This window comes from Python bivittatus, unplaced genomic scaffold, assembly GCF_059951505.1.
Source record: "Python bivittatus isolate LINGU-HERP-01145 unplaced genomic scaffold, Pbiv_v1 ctg000070_np1212, whole genome shotgun sequence".
Lineage (NCBI taxonomy): Eukaryota > Metazoa > Chordata > Lepidosauria > Squamata > Pythonidae > Python > Python bivittatus.
This window is the reverse complement of record NW_028277034.1, coordinates 25,437,686-25,448,657: the sequence shown is the minus strand read 5'-3', so window position 1 is coordinate 25,448,657 and position 10,972 is coordinate 25,437,686. Positions and strand designations below refer to the sequence as shown.

The following is a 10,972-nucleotide window of genomic DNA, read 5'->3' as shown; positions in this document are numbered from 1 at the left end:
ACATTCACACCCATACACTCCAAATTTTTGCCTTAAAATCCAAAGCGCTACAGAGTCCAGAAACAATGGGAATTGTTTTGGTTTCCCTTTCTGAACTTAACCTGCCAGGATGACAAAGAAGAAAACTTCATTAATTTATCATCACCAAAGCTGGTCGCAAGCCGTAAACCAGGCATTCTGCCTTCTTTCAATTTGACAAAGTTGTGTTACCTTTATGTCCCCCCACCCCCCTGCCTTTCCAAGGAAGCTCTAATCCCATTCACCTCCTAAGAAGCTGGCTTTTGCTACTCTAATTAATTTGGAAACTGCAAGACAATGTAACACAAGCATAAAGGCAATTCCAGTCATCTAATTCCTGCTGTTAATGATTTAAATTAGACTATTATACAAGTGTTTTCCACTCTTTTATCAAATTTATCAATATTGCTGCTATTTTCGGTAGAACTGAGATAATTCACTTAATTCTTTGGTATATTTTCTGGTTTGGTGCTATTTCTGAAACTAAGTTTTGAGAACTGAAGTACAAAACTATGTAGGACTTTTGATCTGGATGAACACCAGAGGGCATATTAAGGCTTGGAAAAAAGAGACACCAATTTTAAATTTCATATCTGTATTTCAGTAAAACCTACTTGAATACACTTTGAAACAAGAGTACAACAAAATAGAATATACTTTAAATGTTGAATATACAAACTATTATAGTTCATTCTGAACACTGGTACTTTCCTCTAACTTCAACTAAAAAATATACAGGCTTTTAATCTACCTGACAAGAGTTCATGCCAAGCGTGACCTTTCAAGTGACAGAGTAAAAGCTGAAATTGAAATGTATGCACAGATGTCCAGGCGAAGTGGGTGATCCAAGCAGCGAAAGGCCAAACAACCTCTGGCCACTTTGACCACAATTAAGAAACCAACAGACTTGACTACCATACAAAATATGTTACATGTAATTCTATAACAATACTGTGCTAGGTATAAGATTTTTTTAAAAAATTGTTTTAATAAAAAAATGCTTTACACAAACAAGCCATTAGCTTATTTCAACAAAGGTAACTGAAAATCAGTCTAAGGCTTTTGTTTTAAAATCTGCTTAAGCTGCATGGGACAAAAAATTCTCTAAGTCTTCAACTTCTTGTAGAAGCTCTTTAATCCTTTCCTTTATTCACATTCAAGAATACCTAGTAGCAGAGTTTTTCACATAGCACCAGTTAAACACTGTGAGTACACAGTAGTAATTGCTGGTATGCATATTCAAATGCATCAAATGTGTCTTGTGTAACAGTGAGCCTCTTCCTAGATGCCCCCTCCATCTACATAAGCCAAGAACCCCTCACAGAACCAGTTTAGTGTTCCATGCCTTAGTGTAACCTGGTAATGCAGCGAGCCTCTTGAGCGCTCACCCACTATTCCCTTCGGTTCCAGGAATTTTCTTTCTTCATCAGCTTAACCCCGGTTTACAAGAGGCAATTGTGTCAGTGTGTAGATCTAGTTCAATTCCCACTGAAACATGGGACATTATTTTGCTTCCAGTAAGTTTCTAATATATGCATAACTATTAACAATTTTTAAAAAACAGTTCTTTCACTTCTTGATTGTGTCCAATTCCCTGGCTTCCTAAATATGTCAGTTTGCTTAATTCCACAATGGTCTATGTAATTAATGTTCACAGCTGCCTTTTTTCATTTCTCGCATGTTACTATTCCTTCTGTTTTTACTTGTACAGGGAGGGCAATAGCTGAGGGTGTACTAACGACGACAACATGAGTGACTGTTTTGGTTCCATCTGCTGGTTTCTCTTCTTGTACTAGTTGCAGGGTCTTAATCTCCCGTTCCTGCTTTAAAGCCACTGCTTCAGATTTGACCTCTGGACTTTTTATAACTGCACTAATTACTCTGGGTGGAGTATGGCTACTTGCCTGCTGGGCAGGCATTGATAATCTCATCACTGGTGTCCCGTGAGCTAAAGATACTGGAGTAAGTGCTCTCACAGCCAGAGGTGTTCCAACTATGTTAATACTTCCCGTCCCTGGCAAACCAGTTTTTGTTTGCAACTGGCACTGTGCAAGTTGTGTAGCAGGGATAGTGATTATTTTTGTAGGCTGCATTGTTATTTTCTCTCCATTCTCAGCAGATGACGGCATCACTGTAGGGATTGTCTGGATAACTACCTTTGGGGTTGTTGCTGTTGTTGGGCTTGTGCTGGTAATCAATGGTGACCCTGCGTTTACAGACTGCACTGCAACAGTTGATATTTTCTGTCCCAGAGATGTCATTACAACAGGCACTTGCATAGCCACCCGAACAGTTCTGTCAAACAGTTGAAGATAAACACTGCATTAGGACCAAAAATTTGTGATTCAGACACATATTTTAAATAAACAAATGGTCCTTTTTAATCAAGAAGGAACAATTATCATCTTTTATAAATGTGAAGTGAAAACAAAAGTGTCTTCCTCTACCCCAAACCCAAACTTGATTCTTTGAAGTTTCAGGACTTAATTTATCTCTCCTTATTGCTACTAAAATAAAGGTAGGATATAAATCTAATAAATAACAGAACAAAGCAAAACGAAACACTTACGTTTTAGATTAACTAAACAGTTGTTTATTTTAAGTTGACAAATCCCTGGTAAGGCAACAGTAAAACCATTTGGAAACAGAAAGGCAAGGAAGCTACAAAGTAACAGCCCTGCTTAAGCCAAGGATTGCACATGGCTCCTGCTCTAAGCATTTTTAACAATATCACAGAAGCCAAAAAAATATAAAAACATCCCAGGGAATAATTATGTATTATATTTAGTTTTTAAAAAAATATATAAACGAACTTAATTTTAATTTTTACCCTGATTTTGCATACCAAATGGCTCTTGACCTAGACCAGTGTTTCTCAACCTCAGCAACTTTAAGATGCGTGGACTTCAACTGGCTGGGGAATTCTGGGAGTTGAAGTCCACAGATCTTAAAGTTGTTGAGGGTGAGAAACACTGACCTAGACCACTCAATATGTAAATCATACAGCACTAACCTGGGAGCAGTTGTTGCTGAAACAGTAGTTGTGGTGGGAGAACAAGACGACATTTCATGCCCAGGTGAGGAGATACTCACTCTGGCAACAGACTTCTCTGATCTTGTGCAGGTCAACTGAGAAGTGTTTTTTCCTACACGAGCAGAACTCGCTGTTTTTAAGAGGTTTTCTGCAGACAGTGATACACGTTCCAATGACTTCTCATCAGTGGACATTGATAAATCTTCACTGCCACACTCATTTTTGTCATCAATAACAACAATATTTTTCGGCATTTCCTTGAACTGATATACTAGCCTTTGTCCTTCAACTTTTGCCAGAATTCCTCTTTGATAATAGTATCTGCAAGAAGTACAAAAGTGTGTAACATTAGTCTAAGCAACTTCTTCCATTAGGTTTCTAACCTTCAAGTTATTTTCTTCATAGAGGCAGAATCTCCATTTTCTCTACCTAAAATTACATATCAGTACTTAATTTTAGAAGACAAATGAAGTAAGGAATGTTTCTCTTAGGAATGAAAAAATTGGAGCAATGTTAGTTTAAGAGCATTAAAAGAGGCTGTAGAGAAAGCATGATACCTATATTACCTTAAAACAAACAACTTCAATATTTTTCGTCTCATTTTTTCTTTATTTTTTTTCTTTACCTCAAGGCTCTTCCCATTGTCTCATAGTTCATGTCAGGCTTGTTCTTGTGTTTTCCCCACAACTTGGAAACTGCTTTTGAGTCCACAAGTTTAAAAATGCCCTTTTCTCGCTGAGTCCATTTGATATATCGAGGGCAAGTATTTTTGTCTTGAAGTAAATCCAGAAGGAATTCCCACAAATAGGTTGTATTTCCTACAATAAAAACATATATTTCAAAGCAAATCAAAGAGTTAATTACCTACAAACAAACAAAATCATGTAAAATATCCTGGCTAACTATTGGAATAACATTAATTACCATGTTACATAATATCTTTATGAAAGTTAGACATATATTAAATACATTTTCAAAACGGGCAGAAACCAAATTGCTAAAACCACAGACAATTTTGTTTTACTTATTTAAAATGTTCAGTTGAGGTCAAACAATAAAGAGCATGGTATGGCAGAATATCCACCAGATATCCACAGGTCAAGAGCCTTTCTAAACTATGAATTCGCAGTGTAATTTTTAGCATTTTTCCAATCATCTGCAGACACATTTGTAGTTTCCTAAATGAGCAAGCCATGCTCTTATTTTTGGAATTAAAGTACTCTTAATTATTAATTTCATTTCAAATCTCTTTCTCTACATAAATAAACAAAAAAGAAAACACAAAGAAAAAAATGTTGAAATTTGAAGTTATTTATTATTTGAAAAGTCTCTAGTTAGCATCAAGTTTATTAAAAGCTTGATCAGAAATATATATCAAAAGAATATATTCTTTAAAAAGTTTCAAATATTTTTCCCAAGAAGCATTTAATAATAATAGCTTCAGGATTGAGACAAGTTTTCTTAAAAGCATCATAAAATCCACTATTCTTATATCAGCAAAAAGAAAACAAACACTCCAACTCACTTTAAGCAAGATTTCTAAGCAGCAAGACAAAAATGAATGTCAATCTCAGATCTTTTAAAAAAGGCTCCCATTCTGAATATATGTGGATATATTAAAAAATATATTTCGTAATATATTTATCAGAGGTGATCTGAGGGACCACCTCTCCCCGTTTACATCAGCCTGTCCCATTAGATCTGGCAGGGAAGGTATGCTACACATTCCATCAGCCAGTGACTGACATTTGGCCTCCCTCCTTATGGTACGTTCTCCCTCCTGAAATTAGGCTCACCCTTTCCCGGCTGTCCTTTAGGAAGTTCCTCAAGACCTGGTTATGTCATCAGGCCTGGGGGTCTTTGGGAACCAGAGACATTCTTAGATGGCTCCACTGTAACTGATATTTTGCTGTGAAGTCTTTGGGGTTCTCTGAGCTTGCAAATGTTTCATTGCCCGGCTAGGTAACATCTTCAGTGCACAATGAAACATTTGCAAGGAAAGAACCAAGCTCAGAGAACCCCAAGAACTCCACAGTTAAACCCTGAGCTACACATATTCACCGCTATTGATATTTTGCTCTCTCCATGGGGTTTGTATATTTTAAAATTTAATTTTAAAAAAATTATTATGTTTCCATTTCAATTATCACTTTTTATCTTTTTATAATGATTTTTATCCAGCTGTTATTTTATTTAATTGTTCTATGCCACCCAGAGTCGCTTTGTGTGAGATAGGCAGCTATATAAATGTGACAAACAAACAAACAAACAAATAGCCAAATACTTGTGTGCCTTAAAAGCTGCTATGAATTTGGGGACAGGGGTGGGTGGGATATATAGCAGGTTCTTCTCTAACTAATGCTATTAGACAATATAAAGGTCTATGTAAATAAACATAATATACAACATACCATCACACATCTACACATACAAACCATGTATAGTTAACATACTGTATAAAGACCCATTAGCAAAGTATTATTTTGATACCCCAGAGTTTGCAAATGCAAACCAGAAGAAATTTTCTGGCCAGTAATGTTTCTTTCTCTCACCTACCTAAGGGAATGAGTCATCTATAACTTTGTCCAACCATCAAAACACCAAGAAACAAATATTACAGCCTTAAAGAACTTTACTAGAAAGAAATATTTGATGAGATCAATTAAATACCAATGAGCAATTGAATAAGGCTAATACACAGATGTGCAACCTGTAAGTGAGGTCTTATTCTAGTCAAACTGGTGAGTCCATGGACAGGTGCCTGTCATTTTCCTGACAAAGTGCAGAAGAGGTCTGTCTTCTGCTGTATTTTTTTTTTTAACTTCTCATTCTGGTCTTACAGTCCTCATATTTCCTGGGGGTCTACCATTCAAATACTAAATAGGTCCAGTCCTACTTAGCTTTTCAAGATTAGTCAAGACTGGTTAGATGCTATCACTCTCTGGGGCATACAACTAACAGCAGGATCAACTATATCAATATTGGGAGAGAAGAGGAGAAGAGCTTTAACATCTCTAATCTGAAATCTCAATCTAAGCTTTATAATGACTATATGGGGAGGGAAGCCTCTCCATATCAGAGATCTTGAAACAATCTTGTTCTGCTGGAGTGAAAAGAAACCTGAAGGAAAGGCTTTGTGGAGAACCAGTGTGATGTAGTGGTTAAGATTTTGGACTAGAAATGAGAAGACCAGGTTCAAATCCACCCTCAGGCATGCAAGGTCCCTAAGTGACTTTGAGCCAGTCATTCTCCCTCAGCCTAACCTACCTTGTTGTTGTGGGGTAAAGTGGGGAAGGGGGTGCTATGTACACTATCTTGTGCTCCTGAAGAAAAGTCGGGACATAATCTAACAGTAATAAATACTCTGCAAATATGCAAACTATTACTGCAGATCTTCAGCAGAAGTATCAAACCTCAGCTGAAAAAAATCACATTGCCCAAGCCACGTACAGGCAGAAACAGATACCAGAAAGCAAAACTCTAGCAGTAAGTAATTTTAAATATTCTTACCTGGTTAGGGGAAAAAAAGCTTCAAAGCTCTAAAAAGACTGACTATAATTAACCAGTATTGTTAGGCATTCATGTTATGGGGATATTATGTTTTGCTAGATATTTCACAATATTTAAAATAAAACATAATTAGAATATTACCTTTGCCCTCCCTTGGCTTCTTTTTTATTCCCAAGTCTGGAGATGCACTGGAAATGGCTGATGGCACTTGAGATTTTGGCTTACGGCCAGCTGCAGAGAACAGTTTGTTAGAGTGAAACAGTCATTTAAAAATAATATTTCTCACCTTCGGTTCTCTCACAGTTTAGTTTAACCTAAATAAATCATCAAGGCTAATCTTATGTAATTTTCCACATACTGATGCAGAACGTTAATATGTCCTACCTGCAACCCAGAACACTATAGCAGAGTAGAACAAAGGTAGGGTGCAACCATAATTATAACCATGTCTGTCGTGTCAAGATAAAGTCAATTGATGTATTCATTCAATCAAGGACCATTAAGGCTGAACTTGAAAGTATTTATTTTTTAAGTAAGCATTTACAACTGCTTATTTGCAAGTCAATTTTTACCTGTTCCAACCAAATAGTAATCAGTGGAACACCTACTACCTACAGTCAGGTCCAGAAATATTGGGACATCGACACAATTCTAACATCTTTGGCTCTATACACCACCACAATGGATTCGGAATGAAACAAACACAATGTGCGTTAACTGCAGACTGTCAGCTTTAATTTGAGGGTATGTACATCCAACTCAGGTGAACGGTGTAGGAATTACAACAGTTTGCATATGTGCCTCCCACTTGTTAAGGGACCAAAAGTAATGGGACAAGTGGCTTCTCAGCTGATCCATGGCCAGGTGTGTGATATTCCCTCAGTACCCCAATTACAATGTGCAGATAAAAGGCCCAGAGTTCATTTCAAGTGTGCTATTTGCATTTGGAATCTGTTGCTGTCAACTCTCAAGATGAGATCCAAAGAGCTGTCACTATCAGTGAAGCAAGCCATCATTAGGCTGAAGAAACAAAACAAACCCATCAGAGAGATAGCAAGAACATTAGGCGTGGCCAAAACAACTGTTTGGAACATTCTCAAAAAGAAGGAACGCACCGGTGAGCTCAGCAACACCAAAAGACCCGGGAGACAACGGAAAACAACTGTGGTGGATGACCGAAGAATCCTTTCCCTGGTGAAGAAAACACCCTTCACAACAGTTGGCCAGATCAAGAACACTCTCCAGGAGGTAGGTGTATGTGTGTCAAAGTCAACAATCAAAAGAAGACTTCACCAGAGTGAATACAGAGGGTTCACCACAAGATGTAAACCATTGGTGAGCCTCAAAAACAGGAAGGCCAGATTAGAGTTTGCCAAACGACATCTGAAAAAGCCTTCACAGTTCTGGAACAACATCCTATGGACAGATGAGACCAAGATCAACTTGTACCAGAGTGATGGGAAGAGAAGAGTATGGAGAAGGAAAGGAACGGCTCATGATCCTAAGCATACCACCTCATCAGTGAAGCATGGTGGTGGTAGTGTCATGGTGTGGGCATGTACGGCTGCCAATGGAACTGGTTCTCTTGTATTTATTGATGATGTGACTGCTGACAAAAGCAGCAGGATGAATTCTGCAGTGTTTTGGGCAATATTATCTGCTCACATTCAGCCAAGTGCTGCAGAATTCATTGGACGGTGCTTCACAGTACAGATGGACAGTGACCCAAAGCATACTGCAAAAGCAACCAAAGAGTTTTTGAAGGGACAGAAGTGGAATGTTATGCAATGGCCAAGTCAATCACCTGACCTGAATCCCATTGAGCATGCATTTCATTTGCTGAAGACAAAACTGAAGGGAAAATGCCCCAAGAACAAGCAGGAACTGAAGACAGTTGCAGTAGAGGCCTGGCAGAGCATCACCAGGGATGAAACCCAGCGTCTGGTGATGGCTATGCGTTCCAGGCTTCAGGCTGTGATTGACTGCAACGGATTTGCAACCAAGTATTAAAAAGGGAAAGTTTGATGTATGATTATTATTCTGTCCCATTACTTTTGGTCCCTTAACAAGTGGGAGGCACATATGCAAACTGTTGTAATTCCTACACCGTTCACCTGAGTTGGATGTACATACCCTCAAATTAAAGCTGACAGTCTGCAGTTAAAGCACATTGTGTTTGTTTCATTCCAAATCCATTGTGGTGGTGTACAGAGCCAAAGATGTTAGAATTGTGTCGATGTCCCAATATTTCTGGACCTGACTGTAAGTAAAAATATCAATCCAAATAGCCTTTCTAGGCAAATGATCATACAAGAGAAAATATGCTTTTTTTCATGTTGTTGCTATTTTTAGTTGTCCCACACACGTACACATATACACAAAGTACCTTTCTTTTTTTTCATGGGCTCATGGATTTCTGGAGATGTTCGTGAAGGAGATGTATCCATTGGTTCAGATTCCTCAGTAGATACCTCCACAACAGTTTCTGTAATTACATCTGGTCTCATTGCAGCATGGATGAACTCTGGAGTTGACACACAAGGCGGAACAAAAACTTCTACTAAGGAAAGCAAATAAATAAATAAGGTAAGGTTTGCATGTTTTAAAAAATCCAGATTTTTCAAGTTACAAAATAAGCTAAATCTGTTTTAAATTTTGTAAACATTCTCAAAAGGAGCCAAATAAAAAATAAAGCTTTCTCATAATTCATCTGCATTCAGTTGCTAGAATACCCACAAATATTGTAGTGCTGCCTTTATTATATGACCCAACGTGAGCTAGATCTGTATTTTTTTTTTTGCAAAAGAGTAATTGTTCCCAGTACTGGAATGTTTATACACATTACACTCTGGAAATAACTAGTTTATGTATAGTTCTATATGACATTCATTTTATAAATTGAGAGAACTAGGATTTCCTATTGAAATGAACCCCAATTCTTGATTAAATATTTCAGTCTCAGCTAATCCTTAGATGTCATAGTTTGTTCCTCATTAGCATACTATTTCCTTCAATTTTATAAATTTTGTCACTATCACTAGTTCTAAACCACAAATTGCATGTTAAGATAACAATGAAATCTGCAATGAATATGGATAGTTTTAACCTGATGATACAAAATGAAAGAAAATTAAAACCAAGATACGTGAAAACATTGTTTTCTATTGGCTTCAGTTAAAAAAACACCTAAGATATGTTTATTAATTGATGTACAGATCAATCTAAACAGATACTTACTACATGGAAATTCCCTGGAAACAGCTTATGTGCAGTATCTGCTCCAAATAACAGCTATAATTCACACAGTGATTCTCTATGTGCAACATTCTTTTCATGCAGTAATGTAACATTGCATTGTGTAACACTACATACCATATGCAGTGTATAATTTGTAGACCAGTTTTTAGGAACAAAACTACTCATGTCCTATGAGCAGAAAGGCATACTTAAATACTAACTGAATTAAGATAGCTCTAGGGTCTGGAAAAAGCTAAATATACTAAATATTATTTATCTGGTCCCTTTTCAGTTGGGTTTCAAGCCCGAATTTGGGACTGAAACAGCACTGGTCGCACTCTTGGATGATCTCTGGCGGGAGCGGGATGGGGATAGTGCATCCATCCTTGCTGTTCTTGACCTCTCAGCGGCTTTCAGTACGATCAACCATGGTATCCTTTTGGGTTAACTTGGGGAGTTGGGGGTGGGCAGCACAGTTTTGTGCTGGTTCACCTCCTTCCTCAAAGGCCAGTCCCAATTGGTGTTGATAGGGAGCGAGAGGTCCAGCACGCGACCCCTCCTTTGTGGGGTGCCGCAGGGTTCGGTACTTTCCCCGCTCCTTTTTAACATCTACATGAAATCACTGGGCAAGATCATACACCACCATGGGATGAAGTATCATCAATATGCAGATGATACCCAGTTATACATCTCCATCCCAGGTGATCTGAGTGATGCTGTGACTACCCTTTCGCGGTGCCTGGAAGCTGTGGGGTTCTGGATGGGGAACAACAGGCTTCAACTGAACCTTGGTAAGACGGAGTGGCTGTGGGTTGGGGGCTCCTCTGTATCCGGAAGTTTACCATCTTTGGTTCTGGATGGGGTCACACAACCCCAGACAGACCCGGTGCGGAATCTGGGGGTCCTCCTGGACTTATGACTCCTGCATGAAGAGCAGGTAGCCGTCATGGCCAGGGGGCCTTTGCTCAACGGCCTTTGCTCAAAGTCTCAAAGGCCTTTGCCTTTGTGTTGTGCACCAGTTATGCCCTTTTCTGGATTGGGAGTCCCTCCAGTCAGTCACTCATGCCCTAGTCATCTCCCGTATAGACTACTGCAATGCACTCTACATGGGGCTACCCTTGAAAAGTATCCGGAAGCTTCAGCTGGTTCAAAATGCAGCCACATGGGCAATTT

The 10,972-nt window shown here is 38.4% G+C and overlaps 1 protein-coding gene across 13 annotated transcripts in view; it reads right to left on the bottom strand.

Moving 5' to 3' along the window:
• Positions 1-596: 596 nt before the first annotated feature.
• The window catches only part of ELF2 (E74 like ETS transcription factor 2), a 45,115-nt gene continuing 34,739 nt past the window's right edge, over positions 597-10,972 (bottom strand). For 8 of the 13 annotated variants that reach the window (XM_088132843.1, XM_088132838.1, XM_088132840.1 and 5 more), the window contains 5 exons: positions 8,949-9,122; positions 6,704-6,793; positions 3,678-3,870; positions 3,032-3,373; positions 597-2,313 (listed from right to left, as the gene is read on the bottom strand). In XM_088132843.1, the coding sequence (XP_087988969.1) occupies positions 1,686-2,313; positions 3,032-3,373; positions 3,678-3,870; positions 6,704-6,793; positions 8,949-9,122 (1,427 nt within the window). In that variant the 3' untranslated portion in view covers positions 597-1,685. The remainder of the gene's footprint in view (positions 2,314-3,031; positions 3,374-3,677; positions 3,871-6,703; positions 6,794-8,948; positions 9,123-10,972) is intronic. The other 5 variants (XM_088132844.1, XM_007430375.3, XM_007430377.3 and 2 more) reach the window with 2 other exon arrangements.